This window comes from Budorcas taxicolor, chromosome 4, assembly GCF_023091745.1.
Source record: "Budorcas taxicolor isolate Tak-1 chromosome 4, Takin1.1, whole genome shotgun sequence".
Taxonomy (NCBI): domain Eukaryota; kingdom Metazoa; phylum Chordata; class Mammalia; order Artiodactyla; family Bovidae; genus Budorcas; species Budorcas taxicolor.
The window spans coordinates 57,551,598-57,573,787 of NC_068913.1; the positions used below are offsets into that span (position 1 = coordinate 57,551,598).

Here is a 22,190-nt window from a genome sequence, read left to right on the forward strand (position 1 = left end):
TTCGTAGTCTTCCAGGTACCAGTTCCCCGCCCATTCTACGTCTAAGAAGGCAACGGCTTGTGGCCCAGGTGGAGCCACTTGCGTTCGCGCAGTGCGGAGAGCACCTGGGTCCGCGGCAGTGTGGCGGCTTTGGGCGGGGCCAGGGGCTGGCTGCCGGGTCTCGCGGAGGAAGCGCGTAGCGCGGCCTGACCCCGGCGGCGTTCCGTACCGTCGCGAATCCGGCGGCGGGAATATGGCGGCCGCAGCCGGGCCAGTAACGGAGAAAGTTTCCGACGAGACTGGCCTGTGTTAGTGCGTGTGGCGTGAGGCACTCGACTGCCCTGGAGTGCCGTGTCCCCGCTCCGAACCGCAGGCTCAGCCGCAAGGGCCCTTCCTTTCCCCTGCTGGCCCAAGGGCCGACTCCGAGGGCTGAGAGAGCATTGTAGCAGCGGCCGAGGCCGGGACAAGGGGTCACCGGCGGGGCGGTGAGACCTGGGCACAGACGGCGCGCAGGGCTTCGGCGAGGTGCGGGCCCCGAGCTCCGCCCGCCCGGCCTCGCGGGAAGGAGGTAGGGATATCTGCCTGGGGAGAAGTTGATGGTGTGGGGTGGAGGATGGAAGGCAGGGCGCCTCTCCGTATCCCCCAGCGGTTCCCCACTTAGCTGGGTGCCTACTTGTGGTTCCCAACAGCCAGGCTGCTGCTTAGGCCTCCTCCTAGGAGAAAGCAGAATGGAAGAAGAATTGCTATCGCTGCCGTATTGCTGAGGGGTTTAATATTCTAGGTGCCTTTCTCCTCATGTGGGATGGGTCCAAGGAAGAGTTCTCATGAATTCATAGAACCGAAGCACTGGAATTCCCCGACCCTGGCTGCTCTGTAGATTCTTTCAGCTTTTGACACTTCCCCTAGACTGGACGTAAGTAGTTTCTGAGTCAGAAGACGATGCATGTGATAGTGTTTTTTGGGCTCAGTGAACCATTCCCTAGAAGGATGTAAAAGAGAACTTGCCGGTTTGGAGGAATTTGGATGAGATAAGTGACTGCTGGAGTAAGGCTGAGAGAGAAACAAGCCAAACGTTCATGCAGTCTCCCTTCGCTCTATGACTTCGTAGTTGTGGGTTATTAGACAACTTGTTTATTCTCTTTGTATATTAATATGCGTCCTATAACTGATTGACATTGTTATTAAATATAGTTACTTCTGTATCAGTCTTCATTTCTTCAGGTATTTGTTGAATATCTACTTGGAGTCAAACTTTGTTGGAGTCAAACTTTCTGCTAAACCCTGGGTGTACAGTTTTGAAGACTAATTTTGAGAGACCTTGTGATCTAGTGGGGAATGCAGATATTAAACAGTTGATGATCAATATTTTTCCTATTCTACAGAAAGTATGTGGATCATACAAATGAGTCAAGGTGATTGCCCTAAGAAATGATTTAAGCTGAGACCTGAAGAGTAGGAGTGAGCCAGGTGTGAGGACCTCTGGTGGGGTCTGGAGGAGAGGAAGGAGAGGGAACAGCATTAGTGTAGTTCAGAATTGAAAGATCCCTGTGACTAGAATACAAAGAATGGTAAGAGATGAGGTGGGAGAGTTATTCACATCCAATGAGGAAAGCCTCCTAAGGCATTTTAAGGAGTTTAGACTTTATTGCTTAGAGTGATGGGAAGCCTTTGGAGGTTTTTACATAACAGAATGAGGTGACAAGTTTTGGCTTTAAAAAGGATACTTTTTGGAGAAGGGCAAGAGTGGAAACAAGGAGACATTCAACCATGAGATGACGGTGGCTAAAACTGGGGTTGTGATCTTGAGGATGGAAAGAAGTAGAAACGTTTAAGAAGTGTCTAAGAGGAAGAGTGGGCAGGACTTGGTGACCATTAAATATAGGTGGTGAAAGGAGGGTTAGAATATTATAGAGGATGCTATAAAACAAACCTGACAATTACTAACTTTTCCTGTATCAGTGGACTCTTCTGTGCTCCTTTTTTTGTCTGCCTCTCAAGTAATTCCCACTGAATCATTTGTGCTGGCAGACCCAATGAAAAGGATTGCACTGCTTTGTTGTTTTACTCTCTTGATTGAGGATGTTTGTCTTTTAAAGAAGGTCGAAATGGGGAAAGACTTTGTGAATTAGCCATTTAAAAAAATAATATTCTGCCATGTTGATTTTGGCCCATAACAGGGTAACTGCATATAGTCCATGCTATGAATGTGCTATGCTTTATTAATTACATGTTTTCCTTTACTTTTTTTCTAAGCTTTTACCTCAGTGCAGGACAGAGCTAGTGCTTTCATTTCTGTCAGGTTAATATATATTAATACACATTTAAGTGTATAGTGAGAGAAGGGCCTAAGCTTGGGTTTGAGCATCCAAAGGATAGATTCAGAATGAAGAACCTGCAAGGAGACAGGAGAGATCAGTGAATTAGGAAGAAATTCTGAAGACTGGTCTTTGGAAGCTAGAGGGAGGGCAGGTTGCAGAAGGTGAAAGTGAAGTCGCTCAGTCGTGTCCGACTCTTTGTGACCCCATTCTCAGTCCATGGGATTTTCCAAGCAGCAGTACTGGAGCGGGTTGCCGTTTCCTTCTCCAGGGGAATCTTCCCGACCTACGGATTGGACCCGGTCTCCCACATTGTAGGCGGATGCTTTACCCTCTGAGCCACCAGGGAAGCCCTGGGAGTCAAAAATGTCAAAGGTTGTTTGATGAAGGTGCAAGATAATGAGTGTAAAGTACTTATGCGATTTAGGAATTTAGGTTATTTTAGAACTTGACAGAGCTGTTTGTTGTTGTGTGGTGGAAACCGTGGTTTAGTTCATGTGAGAAGTAAAGCAATCAAATATTGGCTGTCAAGGGGACAGATGACTGAACTTGTAGGAGGAGATGGATTAATGAGTTTCAGTTTTGTTTCTGTATATGTGTGTGTGTGTGTGTGTGTGTGTGTGTGTGTATTTTTTTTTGGTATCATTTTTTAAAAGAGCTTTGCAAATGTTTAAGCACCAGTGGATAAGAGAAGAGTAGTAGGTGTTGAAAGAGAGGAGAGAGTGTGAAGTTCTGGAAGAGACCGTGAGGAAGAGTCACATGTACAGCTAAAAGATGTAGCCTTCTATCCAGCAGAGAGCCTTCTTTTCTCAAATCAGGAGATGGTAGATATAGGTGAGTTTGTGGTGTTGGAAACTCAGGTAATCTCCCTTTTGATGACGTCATTGGAGACAAAGTCATCTGGTGAGAATTTGGTCAGAAGTGGATGTCAGAGATTTGAGAATAGGGAAGAGAGGCTTGCCTAGCCCCAGAGAATGAGAGTGTTGACTAGAGAAACACAGAAGTATGTCTCATGAGTTGAGTTGCAACCATTTAGTCTGGTGTGTGATTTTTTTTTTTTTTTTGTCTCCCACAGTGTTCAGTTTTTGAACCCAGACTGTCCATCAACCCTTAGAGGACATGTATTCCAGCATATTTGTTGAATGATTATATAGCACGTACAAGTGATGTTTTTAAAAATGCAGTGCATTCTAGATGGTGTCAGTTTCTCAAACTTAAGTAAAAGATAAAACCTAAGTATACCAAGGGAAGATATTTTCTTTAGTGGTGTGTGGTATCTTAAGGAATGATTGAAAATACAATTGAGGAGAATCATAATTCTTAGTTAATTAAATAAACTTAGCTGTAAAAAATATACTTGTTGAACTTGTAAGTTAGTAATAGTACTTTGAACCTCCCAGAGACCCTAAAGTTGTCATCCAATGTCATTCTTCTGCAGCCGTATGGGTAATTCAGGGTTAATTCAGGTTATCTCATATTTCTCTTGGCTCTTTTAGTGTCCTGCGAAAGCAGAAATAAGCTGATTGCAAAGTAGTTACTTTTTGAGTTTTTAATCTTGTTGAGTTCTCAGTGGATATTCAGTGTGACCATAAACCTTTGCATGTATCATGTTTTCTGAAATAGCATACTAGAAAATTATCTAGTAGATAGTTAAATCATTTTGTTTGATGATGTTGTTTGAAGTGCAACCTGAAGGGGTCCTTAAGATCGAAATAATTATCTGAGTCCTTTAACAAATAACTGTTGTGATAAGTTTCCAAAAATAAAATCATAGTTTTTAAAATTTACTTTACAATAAATGTTGGTCAGCATTTCAGGTTTACAGTTTTGACTAGAAAGTTCCAGAATAGGTTTGCTACAGAGATTGTATGTTTGATCATCAGAGTAACTTAATAGAGGTAAAAGTACAGGGAGAATGATGGATCAACTTTAGTGACTGAGTAACTTTAATACAGTTAAACTTCTAGTAAGTTTATTAGTGAAACAGTGTTGAGACTAAGGTTTTATAGCATTTTAGAAGTAACTGGTAAAAAGATGTAGAGGATTTTAGGCAGGTGGTAATGGTTGTTATTATTGGATTATTATTAAAGAAAGCTGTGAGTGAAGTGAAGTCACTCCGTCATTTCCAACTCTGCGACCCCATGGACAGAGCAACCTGCACCAGGCTACTCCATCCATGGGATTTTCTAGGCAAGAGTACTGGAGTGGGTTGCCTATTTCCTTCTCCAGGGAATCTTCCCAACCCAGGGATCGAACCCAGGTCTCCTGCATTGTAGACAGACGCTTTACTGTCTGAGCCACGAGGGAAGCCTGTTATTGGATACTGGTGCTTTTCAAGTTAGAGGTAATAATGACGTCCCTCATTTTGTTTGAGTTGACTAGCTTTCCACTATTCCAGACCCATCTGCTACATTTAAGCTGAGTTGAATATCTCATCATTGCACGTTGTTGAAAAACTGGATATTGGAATAAAAATAGATTAGGTGAATTCCTTACCATCTCTGGAAAAATTTTTGTTGATGGCAACCTAGTCATACAATCCTAGAATAGGATAAGTGGAACAAATCTCCATTTTTGTTTGGATAAACTGAAGAGTTTTTAAGCAAGAGACAGTTACCATTTAGATACACGCAAGTCAGATTTTAAACTGGGTATCTAAACAAACTTTATCTCACACTTGGTCATTATTTTTTAATAAGAAAGATATATGTGAAAGGTAAATTACATAAAATTAACAGTGAAATATTTTTTCTTCTTTTTTAGATCACTGTAAACAAATTCCACCAGAGAAAGTGCTGAAATAGGAGTTACAGATACATTGGATTTGCTGGATGAAATACAAGCAGTTAATTTTCATAACGTGGGGAGAAAGCCCAGATTGACAGATTAATGTGTAAATCACTGCGTTACTGCTTTAGTCATTGTCTCTATTTAGCAATGACAAGACTGGAAGAAGTGAACAGAGAAGCGAACATGCATTCTTCAGTGCGTTACCTTGGCTATTTAGCCAGAATCAATTTACTGGTTGCTCTATGCTTAGGTCTCTATGTAAGATGGGAAAAAACAGCAAATTCCTTAATTTTGGTCATTTTTATTCTTGGTCTTTTTGTTCTCGGAATTGCCAGCATACTCTATTATTATTTTTCAATGGAAGCAGCAAGTTTAAGTCTCTCCAATCTTTGGTTTGGATTCTTGCTTGGCCTCCTGTGTTTTCTTGATAATTCATCCTTTAAAAATGATGTCAAAGAAGAATCAACCAAATACTTGCTTCTAACTTCCATAGTATTAAGGATATTATGCTCTTTGGTGGAGAGAATTTCTGGTTATGTCCGCCATCGGCCCACCTTACTAACCACAGTTGAATTTCTGGAACTTGTTGGATTTGCCATCGCCAGCACAACTATGTTGGTGGAAAAGTCTCTGAGTGTCATTTTACTTGTTGTAGCTTTGGCCATGCTGATTATCGACCTGAGAATGAAGTCTTTTCTAGCTATTCCAAACTTAGTTATTTTTGCAGTCTTGCTGTTTTTCTCCTCATTGGAAACTCCCCAAAATCCAGTTGCCTTTGCATGTTTTTTTATTTGCCTGATAACTGATCCTTTCCTTGACATTTATTTTAGTGGGCTTTCAGTGACTGAAAGGTGGAAACCCTTTTTGTACCGTGGAAGAATTTGCAGAAGACTTTCAGTTGTTTTCACTGGGATGATTGAGCTTACATTTTTCATTCTTTCAGCATTTAAACTTAGAGACACTCATCTCTGGTATTTTGTAATACCAGGCTTTTCCATTTTTGGAATTTTCTGGATGATTTGCCATATTATTTTTCTTTTAACTCTTTGGGGATTCCATACCAAATTAAATGACTGCCATAAGGTATGTTTTACCCACAGAGTAGATAACAATAGCCTTGACAGAATCATGGCATCCAAAGGGATGCGTCATTTTTGCTTAATTTCAGAGCAGTTAGTTTTTTTCAGTCTTCTTGCAACAGCAATTTTGGGAGCAGTTTCCTGGCAGGTAAGCTTACAGTTTGTTTATTATGTCAATGCCTATGATATGTGATTAAATGTTTGCTTCAAGAGTTGAATTATTAGAACTGAAAGGTCAAGCTCATAATTTCAGAAGTAGATGTCGAGGGCAGGGCACTTATTTAGTTTTGTTTCTGGATTTGAGTACTGAATGAATATTGACAGGATAATTTCATTTGCTTTCTAGCAAGAGGTACGAAAATATTAGGAATACTCAGCATGTGACATGCCTCCTATCTTCTGACTGTTGATTAATGAAACACTTCATGCATTAAAAATTCTTAGAATATTAACATTTGAAGGGTGTTTAGAGATTGTTCTTTAATTTTTTCACTTTACACATGAGGAAACCAACAGTCAGAAAACATATCCAGAGTCACTGGTACTAGCTAGAACGAGGTTGCCTAACTTCTGTCTAGTCCATCGGTCTCATTTCCCTAAGTTTTATATAGAAGTTGATTAGATATGTAATAACATATCAGATTCTTATTTTAAAAGGATTTATTTCTTTATCTGGCTGCAGCAGGTGTTAGTTGTGGCATGTTGGAACTTCAGTCTTCGTTGAGACATACAGAATCTTTAGTTGTGGCATTTGAACTCTTAGTTGCGGCATGTGGGATCTAGTTTTCTGACCAGGGATCGAACCCAGGCCACCTGCACTGGGAGGGAGCACAGAGCCTTAGCCCCTGGACCACCAGGGAAGTCCCCATATCAAATTCTTAATTTCAGATTAGAGCCTCTCCTAAGAAAGGAAAAATTAGTTTTACAATACATTTGCCTACAATATGTTTTAAAAATATATTTTGTAGACAAAGGCATTCAAACTAAATGGTTGGAGTTTATATCTGTAGTTTATATCAGCCTTCCGTTCTCAGAACATTTATTGACTGTACGGGTCACTGGAGAAGGAAATGGCAACCCACTCCAGTATTCTTGCCTGGAAAATCCCATAGCATACTGAGGCTGAAGATCTCAAGATGAATGAAAAATTCCTCTGTCATTAAAGAAGGCACAGTCTCTAATGGGAGGCAGAAGAGGCAGGCATGTAAACCGGTAATTATTATTACACTTTGAAAAATACTATAATTTGAGTATATCAGGTTGGGATGTAGGGCAAAAATGAAGGTGCATTTTGCTTGCAGTTCTCTGCTTTGCACTAGTTAGTTGCAACGGAGTGATTTCTAGATATGAGTGTTTGAAGAGAAGGTGTGGAGACTTGTCTGGGCATCGTGCATTTTAGTCATTGCTGGCTAGGGCACAGAACCTGTGTGGGAGTCAATCAGATGATTTAAAAAACAAACCAAAAAACTATTTGCCAGTGCTCAGGACTATCAGAACGATGCTGATGGGTGAGAACTCTGTCCTTCCTGCTTGCTCCTTTCCCACCCCTACTTTTTTTTCATTTCCAAATGAGCCTCATTTGTTTTTTGATACCTTTCCAGATCATCAAATCCTGTTAACCAAATATTTTGTAAGTCACTAAATTCCTCTTTTCTTACACAAATGGTCTTAAGCTTGATAGGTGTACTACCAAGAGGCATATAGAAGCTTTCCATTGAGTATGTCAGCAAAGATAATTTTAAGACAATCAGTTTCCAGATTCTTACCTTCCATTCTCCTTTCTTAAAGTTGATCTACTTGAGAATGCCCCTCAATGTAGATGTGGAGTGGTTACTTATTGTGGTTTTAATTTGCATTTAATCAAATTTAAATGCATTTAAACCGTCTCTAATGACTGATGTTGAGTATCTTTTAATGTGTGTGCATTCATTTACCTTTGCTGACATATCTGTTTAAATCTTTTTTTGATCTAAATTGGGTTTTGTGTCTTACAATTGAATTTTAAGGGTTTGTTTTATATTCTTACTAGAAGTCTTTTATCAGGTATATGATTTGGAAATGGGTTGGGAAGATCCCTGGAGAAGGAAATGGCAACCCACTCCAGTACTCCTGCCTGGAAAATCTCATGGATAGAGGAGCCTGGTAGGCTACAGTCCATGGGGTCGCAAAGAGTCAGACATGACTAAGTGACTTCACTTTCAGTTTTCTCCTGCTGTGTGGCTTATCTCCTTTAAAAAAATTTAATTATTTCTTTTCTGTTTGGCTGCAATGGGTCTTTGTTACTTTGCATTTATTGCTTTGCATGGACTTTGGCAGTTACGGTGAGTGGGGGCCACCCTTCGTTGCGGTGCTTGGGCCTCTCTTGCGGTGGCCTCTCTAATTGCAGAGCGCAGGCGCTAGGCACACAGGCTCAGTAGTCAGGGCGCGTGGGCTCCAGAGCACAGGCTCAGCAACTGTGGTGCTTGGGCTTAGCTGCTCCATGCCATGTGGGATCCTCCTGATCAGGGATTGTCTGTCTCCTCTGCCGTGATTCTCGGATGGATTCTTATCCAGTGTGCCACCACAGAAGTCTTTTTTTCTTTTTTTAAATGATATCTTTTGAAGAGTGCAAACTTTTAACTTTACGAATCCAGTTTGGCAACTTTTTCTTTTATGTACTGCAGTTCTTAAGATCTTATCTAAGGAAATGTTGCTCAGGCCTGGGTCACAAAGATTTTTCTCCTATTGTTTTCTTTAGTTTTATCATTTTAGCTTTTACACTTAGGTTGTGCGATCCATTTTGAGTTAAGTTTTGTTATTGTATGAGGTAAGGAATTTTTTTTCTTAACATGGCTTTCTAATTGTTCCAGCACCATTTGCTGAAAAGACTGTGCTTTCTCTTGGTGAATTGCCTTGGCACCTTTGTCCAAAAACAGTTTCTTAGCTCTCTTTTTTGTTCCATTGTTCTATATATCTTATCCTTAAAATAGTATTATGCTGTCTCACAAGATATTTTCTAATTTTCCTTGAAATTTCTTCTTTGATCTATGTTAAAGTTTGTTGTGTGATACTGTAATCTTTGGGGGATTTCCCACATTTTTTCTATTCAGTTCAGTTCAGTCACTCAGTCCTGTCCGACTCTTTGTGACCCCATGAACCATAGCACGCCAGGCCTCCCTGTCCATCACCAACTCCTGGAGTCCGCCCAAACCCATATCCATTGAGTCCGTGATGTCATCCAACCATCTCATCCTCTGTTGTCCCCTTCTCCTCCTGCCCTCAATCTTTCCCAGTATCAGGGTCTGTTCAGATGAGGCAGTTCTTCGCATCAGGTGGCCAAAGTATTGGAGTTTCAGCTTCAACATCAGTCCTTCCAATGAACACCCAGGACTGACTTTTTCTATTATTAATTTCTCATATAAGTCCAGGTGACTGGAGAACATAGTTTCTATGATTTTAGTGTTTTGCTAAAACTTGTTTTGTAGTCTGTCATGTGTTATATTCTGGAGAACGTGTGTGTATGCTTAGTCGCTAAGTTGAGTCTGACTCTTGCAACCCCATGGACTGTAGCCTGCCCTGCTCCCGTGTCCGTGAGAATTTCCCAGGCAAGAATACTTGAGTAGGGTTGCCATTTCCTTCTCCAGGGGATCTTCCCAGCCCAGAGATCAAACCCGCATGTCCTTTGTCTCCTGCATTGCAGGCAGATTCTTTACCCACTGAGCCATCAGGGAAGCTCCCTTCTGGAGAGTACATCATGTTTAATTAAAAAGAATAAGTTGCTGCTGTTGTTGATTGAAGCATTCTGTAAATGTCAGCTAGGTTAAGTTTGTTGGTGGTGGTGTTCATGTATTTATGTCTTTGCTGATTTTCTGTTTAATTCTGAGAGAGTGATACTGAAAATCTCTGTTAAATTACTAGATTGTGTATTTCTCAATTTTGTCATTTTCTTGCCTTAAGTATTTTGGGGCTCTGTTTTTTCTAGGTGTATATACATCTTTAATTATACTTTCTTATGTATTGACCTTTTTATCTTCATGGTAAGCAGCATAGTTGAATAGTTAAAAAAGAGACCTAATAGCTTGCAAAATGTAACATTATCTAGCTTTTTAAACAGAATTTGTCAACTCTTGCTTTAGGCCAGTGCTTCTCAAACTTTGATATACATAGGAATCATATGGAGATCTTGTTAAAGTTCTAAAGACTAGAATTAAGTAATTTGGGAGGAGAGCCTAAAACTCTGCAGACCTTCTAAAAATCTTAAAAATGATGCAGATAGAAGTAAACCCATTGAGTAGCAACGTATTAATTTAGCTATTCAAGACTAATGTGTATCTATCAAAATTGGTATTTATTCCTTTTGGCTGCGCTGGGTCTTACTTGCTATGCATGGCCTTTTTCTCATTGCTGCAAGCAGGGGCTGCTCTCTGGTTGCCATGCGCTGGCCTCTCATTGTGGTGGCTTCTCTTGTTGCAGAGAATGGGTTCTAGGGCATGTGGGTTTCAGTAGTTATGGTGCGCTGGCTTAGTTGCACTGGCATGTGGAATCCTCCCAGATGAGGGATCGAAGTGTGTCCCTTGCATTGATGGGTGGACTGTCCACTGCTGGACCACCAGGGAAGGCCTCCATCAGAGTTTTGTATGCATTAGTTGCTATTTGATAACTTCTGGTTGTGATGCAGGCATTGTGTTTTTGATGCAGTTAACTTTTTAAAAATCGAAGTATAGTTGATTTATAGTGTTGTTAGTTTCAGGTGTACAGCAAAGTTATTCAGTTTATACACATACACACAATCTTTTTCAGATTCTTTTCCCATATAGGTTATTACAAAATGCTGGCTATAGTTCCCTATGCTATATAGTAGGTCCTTGTTGTTTAACTATTTTTTCTATAATGGTTTATGTATGTTACTCCCAGATTCCTAATTTATCCCTCCCTCCCTGCCTTTTCCCTTTGGTAACCATAAGTTTGTTTCCTAGGTCTGTGAGTCTGTTTCTGTATTGTAAATAAGTTCATTCCATAATTTTTTAAGATTCCACATATAAGTGATACCATATTTGTCTTTCTCTGATTTACTTCCCTTAATGTGATAATCTGTGTCCATCCATGTTGCTGCAAGCGGCATTATTCAGTTTCTTTTTATGGCTGAGTAGTATTCCATTGTGTATATATGTGCCATATTTTCTTTATCCATTCATCTCTTGATGGACATTTAGGTTGGTTCCATGTCATGGTTAGTGTAAATAGTGCTGCGGTGAACATTGGGGTGCGTATATCTTATCAAGTTATGATTTTCTCTGGATTTATCTCCAGGAGTGGAGTTTCTGAATCATATGGTAGTTCAGTCTGTCTGCCCTCTGATGCCCTCTCTCAGCGCCTACTGTCTTACTGGGGGTTCTCTTACCTTTGACGTGGGGTATCTCTTCATGGCTGCTCCAGCAAAGGGCAGCCACTGCTCCTTACTTTGGTCATGGGGTATCTCCTCACAGCTTCCACTCCTGACCTTGGACATGGGGTATCTCCTCTCAGCTGCTTGCCACTCTTCTTTCAATTAGATTTTTCTCAAACTGCTTTTGCTCAACATTCCTAAATGATACAGATACAAATTAATTTAAAAGTCACTCCATCGTGTCTGACTCTGTGACCCCATGAACTGTAGTATGCCAGGCTCCTATATCCATGGAATTCTCCAAGCTAGAATCCTGGAGTGGGTATGTCTTTCGTTCTCCAGGGTATCTTCCCAACCCGGGGATCTAACCCAGGTCTCCTGCATTGCAGGCAAATTCTTTACCGTCTGAGCCATCAGGGAAGCTTTTTTAAATAATTAATCTAAACCCATTTTTTTCATATTTCTGTGACAGTAATACTAAAGTGTCAAATTAATTTTCCCCTCTGTCCCATTAAAATATACTTCAGTGGATGGATTTCCACTGAAAAATAGTTCCACTGATTGAGTCAGGGCAGTCCAGGTAAAAATGAGAAACTAGTCTTTAGGTGAGTTAGTCAGCCACAGGTAGGTTGAATGAAAGCAGAGATAACACTAAAATCTGGAAGACTAGCTAGGATCAAGAGATAAGGACCTGGACTAAGGTGACAGAGAAAAATTGCTGTGGTAAGGATATGACTGATAGAAGTATCAAGGGAAAAACAGATCTTATTTAAAAGTAAAACTTAAAGAGAATTTGAAATAAGCTGATGAAATGTAGAGATGAGTATTCTGACGGTGGATAGTCAATGTTAAAAAATGTTGACAGAATGAAGGGAGCAGATTGGAGTGTAGAGTAATCGATTTTATTGAATTGATGGCCTAGTAGGCATTTGTTATTAACAAAACATTTTAGAGTAGGTTTATTTTTTAAAGTGTATTTTTAGACAGTCAAATCTGTCTCATTTTACTACCAGAATAGTAAAACCAAACAGATGTAAACATGAGACTAATCTCGTGGAGCACAATTGTGACTTAATTCCCCAAATAGACTTAGCCATTTTTTTTTTCATTTTAAGGTTTTTTTCATGTCAGTAGTTTGGGGTTATTTTACTTTTTCATGTACAATTCTGTGATTTTGACAAGTGCACATAGTTTTATGACCAGTACAATCAAAATATGGAGCAGTTCCATCCCCAAAATTCCCTCCTGCCCCTCTCTAGTTAGTCCCTCTCCACCCATCAGTACTTGGCAACGGAACTGTTTTGTCTAGAGTGCCATATACACGAAATCATGTAGTGCATATCTGTTTGAGTCTGGCTTCTTTCACTTAGCATAATTCATATGAGATTTAGCTATATTGTTTTATATCAGTTTATCCCTTATTATGGCTGAGCAGTATTCCATTATGTGGAAGTCTCACACTCAATTGAGCGACACTGAGATTAGTTTTTGGTATTTTTAAGTAGAGCTGCTGTAAACGTTCAGACAGGGCTTTGTGTTAACGTAGGTTTTTATTTTACCTGTGTGGGTTGTATGATAAACATATGAGTCATGTTTATAAGAAAATGTCGAACTGTTTTCCAAAGTTGCTGTACCATTTTGTGTTCTCACTTGCAGTATATGGGATTTATCCCTTTGTTTTTGTTTTGAACCATTCTGATAGGTATGTAGTGGTAACTCAGTGTGGCTCTCTTTTCTATTTCCCTGGTAGCTAATGATGTTAAGTATCTTTTCATGCTACTGCTTGTCTTGAAAATTTCAGATCTCTTGGCTACTTTTAAAATTGGGTTGTTTGTTTTCTTAATGTGTTGAGATATAAGTCCCTTATTAGATATTTGACTTGCAAATATTTGCTTCTAGTGTTTGACCTTTTTTGTTTTTTGAAGAGCAGAGGTTCTTAATTTTGCTACAGTCTTAATTTATCATTTTTTTCTTTTATGGATTATCTTTTGATGTCATATGTGAGGAATCTTTGACCTCGTTTGAGTAGAATCTCTGACTGATCCCACGGGGATAGCTTTATTTTTTGTTAGCTTTACTGAATTTAATGAAACATTTTCAGAGTGAAGACAGTAATATCATTCCAAGTCATTTACATTAAAAAGCTGGAATTTTACCATTAACCTCTGTTGTGTTTTGTTCATAATCTCATTGCAGTTTTAAAATGCAACATTACAGCTGTTGTTTCCTGCAGTTCATCTTATGTTCATTGAATGTGCTGTTTGCATTCCACTTTTGTACTTTTTTCCTTAAATAAGTCATTAAGAAGTATTAATACTTAACACAGTACCATAGCCATTTGATGATAGTTTTATTGCTCAGCCATAGGCTTTTCTAAAATCGATACTTGACAATTCACATAAGGACAAAAAGGGAGGAAAGTGTCCAGATTCCCAAGGAAGCATATTCCCCACGGCCTGTTGTTTTGTTTAGCGATTTTCTCTGAAATCTTTCACATGAGATTTTATATGCCTTTCCTTGCCACCCTCTGTCATTTGCAGAGTCCATGGGGTTTTGAGGCAACTTTTTGGAGGAGCCCTTTGACCTGAACCAGAAAAACCATAATCACAGTTAATTTCTCTGCAGGGGAAGCTCTAGCAATCACTGGGTTTGACAGATGTAACAAGATAGTTTCACACCCTAGGAAAGGAGGGAATCCACGGATGCAGCACAGTTTCAATTCTAGCAAGATGGCTAGACAGCCATATCATTTCACTTGGCACCGGGAGCAGAGAGTTTTCAAATTTGTTGCCAAAACTAGAAGTTTACATTTCACAGTTTTTTGTTTTGTCTCATTTCTCTTCCTAAAGTTTTGAGATATTTAGGTCTCAATTAGAGGGTCACTATTTTTTTAGCTTAAACTTATACTCTTAATTTAATGTTGTATCTTTTCTGCAGAACACTATGAAACAGGAATAGATGCTTTTATTTCCTAAAACAATAGCGATAATCTGAGTATAATTTTACTCATGGAATAAGAACATAAATTTGTCCTTTACTGTGATTTTTCCAGCTTTTAAAAATTAATGACTAGAGATATTTTCATTTTAATAATAAGGCTTATTTATTAGCTGTTTATTTTTTTTTTCATGTGCTATCCCCTGTTCTCTGTACTTTAAGTATATTTAATCCTCATGCTGCTTTAAGATAGTTGTTGTTCAGTTGCTAAGTCGGATGTGACGCTTTGCGACCCCATAAATTGCAGCATGCCAGGCTCCCCTGTCCTGCACTATCTACCAGAGTTTGCTCAAATTCCTGTTCATTGAGTCAGTAATGCTATCTAAATATCTTATCCACTGCTGCCACCGTTTCCTTTGGCCTTCAGCCTTTCCCAGCATCAGTCTTTTCCGATAATTTGAATCTTCACATCAAGTGGCCAAAGTATTGAAGCTTCAGCTTCAGCATCAGTCCTTCCAATGAATTTTCAGGGTTGGTTTCTTTTAGGATTGACTGGTTTGATATCCTTGGCAGTACAAGGGACTCTCAAGAGTCTTGTGCAGCACCACAAGCATCAGTTCTTCAGCACTGAAAAGCATCAGTTCTTCAGCACTGAAAAGCATCAATTCTTCAGCACTGAAAAGCATCAGTTCTTCAGCACTCAGCCTTTTTTCATGTATAGATGTGTCCAGCTCTCAATCTGTACATGACTGCTGGAAAAACTATAGCTTTGAATATACGGATTTTGATGGCAGAGTGATGTTTCTGCTTTTTAATATTGCCTATGTTTGTCATAGCATACCTTCCAAAGGGCAAGCGTCAAAAACTTCGTGGCTGCAATCACTATCCACAGTGATTTTGGAGCCCAAGAAAATATAGTCTGTTACTGCTTCCACTTTTTCCCTGTCTGTTAATATTTGCCATGCAGTGATAGGATTGGATGCCACAATCTTAGTTTTTTGTATGTTCAGTTTTAAGCCAACTTTTTCACTCTCCTCTTTCAATTTTATCAAGAAGCTCTTTAGTTCCTCTTCACTTTCTGCCATTAAAGTGGTATTATCTACATATGTGAAGTTGTTGATTTTTCTCCCAGCAGTCTTGATTCCCAGAGAAGGCAATGGCAACCCACTCCAGTACTCTTGCCTGGAAAATCCCATGGATGGAGGAGCCTGCGGTCCATGGGGTCACAAAGAGTCGGACACAACTGAGCGACTTCACTTTCACTTTTCACTTTCATGCATTGGAGAAGGAAATGGCAACCCACTCCATTGTTCTTGCCTGGAGAATTCCAGGGACAGCAGAGCCTGGTGGGCTGTCGTCTATGGGGTCGCACAGAGTTGAACACAACTGAAGCAACTTAGCAGCAGCAGCAGCAGTCTTGATTCCAGCTTGTGATTCACCAGCCCTGCATTTCTGCATGATGTATTCTGCATAGAAGTTAAATAAGCAGGGTGACAATTCACAGCCTTGTACTCCTTTCCCAATTTTGAACCAGTCTGTTGTTGTATGTCTGGTTCTAACTGTTCCTTCCTGACCTGCATACAGGTTTCTCAAGAGGCAAGTAAGGTGCTCTGGTATTCCCATCTCTTTTAGAATATTCCAGTTTGTTTTGATCCATACAGTCAAAAGCTTTAGTGTAGTCAGTGAAGCAGAAGTAGATGTTTTTCTGAAATTCTCTTTTTCTATGTTCCAGTGGATGTTGGCAATTTGATCTCTGATTTCTCTGCCTTTACTAAATCCAGCTTGTACATCTGAAAGTTCTTGGTTCATGTCCTGCTAAAGCCTAGCTTATAGAATATTGAGCGTAACCTTACTGGCATGGAGATGAGCACAATTGTGCAATAGTTTGAACATTGATTGGCGTTGTCCTTATTTGGGATTGGAATGAAAACTGACCTTTTCCAGTCCTGTGGCTACTGCTGAGTTTTCCAAATTTGCTGGCATATTGAGTGCAGCACAGGATTTAAAATAGCTCAGCTGCAATTCCATCACCTCCACTAACTTTTTAAAAAATATTTATTTTTAATTGATGATTGTTTTACAATATTGGTTTGATTTCTGTCATACAGCCACATGAGTAAACCATAAGTGTACATATATCCCCTCCCTTTTGAATATCCCTCCCACTTCCCACCCATTCTGACCCATCTAGGTTATTAGAGAGCCCCAGTCTGAGTTCTCTGAGTCATACAGCAAGTTCCCATTAGCTCTGTATTTACATATGTTAGTGTATATGCTTCCATGCTACACTCCATTTATTTCACCCTCCCCCTCTTCTCCCCCACCCTTGTTCATAAGTGTGTTCTCTATGTCTGTGTCTCCATTGTTGCTCTGTAAACATTCATCAGTACCATTCTTCTAGGTTCCATATATATGTGTTAATATATGATATTTTTTTTTCTGACTTCACTCTGTATAATAGGCTCTAGGTTAATCCACTTCATTAAAACTGACTCAAATATGTTCATTTTTATGGCTGAGTAGTATTCCATTGTGTGTGTGTGTGTGTGTGTGAGTGTGAGTGAGTGTGCGTACACCATAGCTTCTTTATCCATTCATCTATTGATGGACATCTAGGTTGCCTCCATGTCATGGCTATTGTGAATAGAGCTACAGTGAACATTGGGGTACCTGTGTCTTTTTCAGTTTTGGTTTCTTCAGGTTATATGCCTAGAAACAGTATTGCTGGGTCATATGGTGGTTTTATTCCTAGTTTTTTTCTTTTTTTTTTTTTTAAGGAATCTCCATACTGTCTTCCATAGTGGCTGTATCATTTTACATTCCCACCAGCAGTGTAGGAGGATTCCCTTTTCTCCAAACACTCTCCAGACTGTTGTTTGTGGATTTTTTGATTACAGCCATTCTGTCTGGTGTGAGGTGATACCTTGTTGTAGTTTTGATTTGCACTTCTCTAATAAGAAGTGATGTTGAGCATCTCTTCATGTGCTTATTAGCCATCTGTATGTCGTCTTTGGAGAAATGTCTGTCTAGGTCTTTTGCCCACTTTTTGGTTGGGTTTGTTTTTCTAGTATTGAGTTGTATGAACTGCTTGTGTATTTTGGAAATTAATCCTTTGTCAGTTATTTCATTTGCTATTATTTTCTCCCATTCTGAGGGTTGTCTTTTCACCTCGTTTATAGTTTCCTTTCCTGTGCAAAAGCAGTTAAGTTTAATTAGGCCCCCTGTATTTGTTTTAATTTCCATTATTCTAGGAGGTGAGTCTGGAGAAGGAAATGGCAACCCACTCCAGTACTCTTGGCTGGAAAATCCCATGGATGGAGGAGCCTGGTGGGCTACAGTCCACGGGGTCACTAAGAGTCGGACACTGAGTGACTTCACTTTCACTTTTCACTTTCATGCATTGGAGAAGGAAATGGCAACCCGCTCCAGTGTTCTTGCCTGGAGAATCCCAGGGATGGGGGAGCCTGGCAGGCTGCCGTCTATGGGGTCACCCAGAGTCAGACACGACTGAAGGGACTTAGCAGTAGCAGCAGGAGATGAGTCATAAAGTATCTTGCTATGATTTATGTCATACAGTGTCCTGCCTGTCTTTTCTTCTAAGAGTTTTATAGTTTCTGGTCTTACATTTTAGGTCTTTAGTCTATTTAGAGTTTATCTTTGTGTATGGTATTAAGCAGTATTCTAATTTTATTCTTTTGCATGTAGTTGTCCAGTTCTTCCAGCACCACTTCCTGAAGAGATTTTTTTTCCCAGTGTATTTTCTCGCTTCCTTTCTCAAAGATCAGGTGCCCATACATCCGTGGGTTTATCTATGGGCTTCTATCTCATTCCATTGGTCTATACTTCTGTTTTTGTGCCAGTACCGTACTGTCTTGATGACTGTAGCTTTGTAGTATAGTTTGAAGTCAGTTAAGTTGATTCCTTCAGCTCTATTCTTTCTCCAGATTGCTTTGGCTCCTTGGGGTCTTTTGCATTTCCATACAAATTGTGAAGGTTTTTGTTCTGTGAAAAATGCCATTGGTAGTTTGATAGGGATTGCAGCCATTTTCACAATATTGATTCTTCCAACCCAGGAGCGTGGTATATCTCTCCATCTGTTTATGTTGTCTTTGACTTCTTTCATCAGTGTCCTATAGTTTTTTGTATATTGTGCTTTTGTCTCCTTAGGTAGGGTTTATGCCTAGGTATTTTATTCTTTTAGTTGCAGTGGTAAATGGGATTGATTTCTTAATTTCTCTTTCTGATTCTTCATTGTTGCTATATAGGAATGCAAGTGATTTCTGTGAATTGATTTTATATCCTGCCACTTTACTAGATTCACAGATTAGTTCAAGTAATTTTCTGATAGTGTCTTTAGTGTTTTCTATGTACAGTATTGCACTAGCTTTTGTTAGTAGTAATGCTTCTTAAGGCCCACTTTATACTCCAGGATATCTGTCTCTAGGTGAGTGACCAAACCATGATGGTTATATGGGTCATTAAGACCTCTTTTGTATAGTTCTTTTGTGAAATTGTGCACCTTCTTAATCTCTTCTGCTTCTGTTAGGTCCATACCATTTCTGTCCTTTATTGTGCCAATCTTTGCATGAAATGTTCTCTTGGTATCTCTGATTTTCTTGAAGCAATCTCTAGTCTTTCCCACTCTATTGTTTTCCTTTATTTCTTTGCATTGTTCACTTAAGAAGGCTTTCTTGTCTCTCCTTGCTTTGAAACTGTGTATTTAGTTTGGTATATCTTTTCTTTTCTCCTTTTTCTTTATCTTCTCTTCTTTTGTCAGCTATTTGTAAGGCCTCAGACAACCATTTTACCTTGTTACATTTCTTTTTCTTGGGTGGTTTTGGTCACCACCTCCTGTGCAACTTTACTAACCTCTGTCCATACATAGTTCTTCAGGCACTCTGTCTATCAGATCTAATCCCTTGAATCTGTTTGTTACTTCCACTGTATAGTCATAAGGGATTTGATTTAGGTCATACCTGAATGGCCTAGTGGTTTTCCCTACTTTCTTCAATTTAAGTCTGAATTTTGGAATAAGCAGCTCATGATCTGAGCCACAGTCAGCTCCAGGTCTTGATTTTGTCAGCAGTATAGAACTTTTAAATCTTCAACTGCAAAGAATGTAATCAGTCTGATTCCTGTATTGACCATCTGGTGATGTCCATGTGTAGAGTCGTCTCTTGTGTTGTTGGAAGAGGGTGTTTGCTATGACCGGTGGGTTCTCTTGACAATACTCTTAACCTTTCCCTGCTTCATTTTGTACTCAAACAAACTTCCCTGTTACTCCAGGTTCTCTTGACTTTCCGCTTTTGTGTTCCAATCCCCAGTGATGAAAAGAACATCTTTCTTTGGTGTTAGTTCTAGAAGGTCTTGAAATCTTCATAGAACCATTCAACTTGGGCTTCTTTGGCATTAGTGGTTGGGGATAGATTTGGATTACTGTGATGTTGAATGGTTTGCCTTGAAAACAAACTGAGATTATTCTATCATTTTTGAGCTTGCACCCAAATACAGCATTTTCGACTCTCCTGTTGACTATGAGGGCAATTCCATTTCTTCTCATCTGAATTAAATTCCCCCATTCCCATCCACTTTAGTTCACTGATTCCTAAGACAGGAATCTGGAATGTTAGGTCCGTGAATCAGGGTAAATTGGACATGGTCAAGCAGAAGATGGCAAGAGAGAACATCTGAGATAGATATCATTATTATTCCCATTTTGTAGAGAAGAAACATGCTTAGAAATTAGGAAATCCAGGCAATCTGCCTTCACAGCTTTCACTCTGAACCGCTTTACTTAGTTCCATGTATCTTTAGAATTAAAAATGAGCAAATAATTTAATGTAACTTCTGTTTTACCCATTGGGAGAATTGAGATGCAACACCCTGTCCAACTTTGATTCCCATACCAGTGTTTTGCCTTTCTCAAGATGTGGTCTACAAAAATTTCCATTTTTGACATCTCTTGCGGCTACTCAAAAAAAATTTGTTTTGCTAATGTATCTACTAGGGCCTTAACTCAGTCTGCTAAATAGCAGTAGTCAATTTAGTTGAAAAGGGTATTGTCATTTAAATTTCTGTTTTGCTCATAAAGATCTCATTGCAATTAAAAAATTTTAAATTACAGCTACCATTTTACTATGCTAGACGTATTTCACCTATTTCTGATCTGTGGAATAAGCTCATAAAATATCCCTCTTTTATATATTCAGACTGAAAAGCTTAATTAATTTGTTCATGTACACGGAGATGGTGAGTAAGTTAGGAATGAACCAAAGTCTTAACTCCAACAAACCTTGAGTCCTTCCCACTACACCCCATTGCCTCTACATAAAGAAATCCCTGCTTTAAAACTGTTAAGTAGCTTTCTAATATTCTTGAAGTTTCTGAACTAAGCAGAGTTTGGAGGTTGCCTGCTGTGCTGCCATGCTCAGTTGCTTCAGTCATGTGACCCCTTTGTGACCCCATGGACTAGCCCTCCAGGCTCCTCTGTCCATCGGATTTTCCTGGCAGGAATACTGAAAGTTGCCTATTGTTTCTTAAATATGGGTATCTTAAACTGAAGAACATTATCTCTGTTTACATATTGTTTTGTAGCATACATTTATATATTTTGTTTCTTAATTAGACTTGTATATATAACATTTCCCAAACCTGGTTTACTTAATGTGACTTATGAACAAATATTTCTCCCAAACAACAGTCATATGTCTTATGTAAATGCCATGTTTTTAAAAATGAAATTCCAACATTAAATAAATAGATTTTGTTCCTATTAGCTGAGAAAATTTTTAGGATATTAAGTCTATTGACCATGACTTGAAAGCCCAGATGAATAGAGAATAATTAGTAACTACTTTTACTGAAAGGATATTAAAGTTGTTTACTGGTTTGCTATTTTTCTCAGCTTATATCTGCTTTGAAATTTGGACCATGTCTTCATGTTTGATAGTGAGCTTAGGGTGGTTTGTAGAAGCAAAGGAAGATGAATATCCATACTTACTAGTTTTGGTCAAGTAATTTGTTACAGGGAGTTGTTTAAAATATAAGGTGTACTCCAAAGTCACAAATGACTCTCAGGTTGAGGCTATAGTATAAAGGGTTGCAAGCCAGTGAAATTGAAACTTTCTGAATGTGGCAAGTGGATAAAACATCCTAAATTTATTTTGGCCCTTCGGACATATTTGCAGTCTGTTGCTAACTTTTATCTGTAAATGTTATCTTTTTAAAAAATTAATTTAATTTTGTTTAATTGAAGTATAGTTGATTTATAGTGTCATGATTTTTACCAGAGTGACTCAGTTATACATGTACAGACATTCTTTTTAAAATATTCTTTTCCATTATCGTTTATCACAGGATATTGGATACAGTTCCCTGTGCTATACAGTAGGATGTTGTTGTTTGTACTTTTCCTATGTATAAGGGTTTACGTCTGCTAATCCCATACGTCCTGTCCTTCTCTCCTCTCCCACCCACCTCGCCCTTGGCAACTACAGATCTGTTCTGTATGTCTGTGAGTCTGTTTCTGTTTTGTAGATAGGTTCGTTTGTGCCATATTTTGGATTCCACATGTAAGTGAGAGCATATGGTATTTGTCTTTCTGTTTCTGACTTACGTCACTCATTGTGCTATCTCTACTTGCACCAGTGTCACTGCAAATGGTATTATTTCATTCTTTTTTATAGCTGAGTAGTACCCCATTGTGTGTATAAGTGTGTACTACAT

General features: G+C 39.2%; 1 protein-coding gene across 1 annotated transcript in view; it reads left to right on the forward strand.

The window, feature by feature from the left end:
* Window positions 1-5,183: 5,183 nt before the first annotated feature.
* Window positions 5,184-22,190, forward strand: part of TMEM168 (transmembrane protein 168) — a 43,956-nt gene continuing 26,949 nt past the window's right edge. The window contains exon 1 of the mRNA XM_052639200.1: window positions 5,184-6,311. Coding sequence (XP_052495160.1) covers window positions 5,184-6,311 — 1,128 coding nt within the window. The remainder of the gene's footprint in view (window positions 6,312-22,190) is intronic.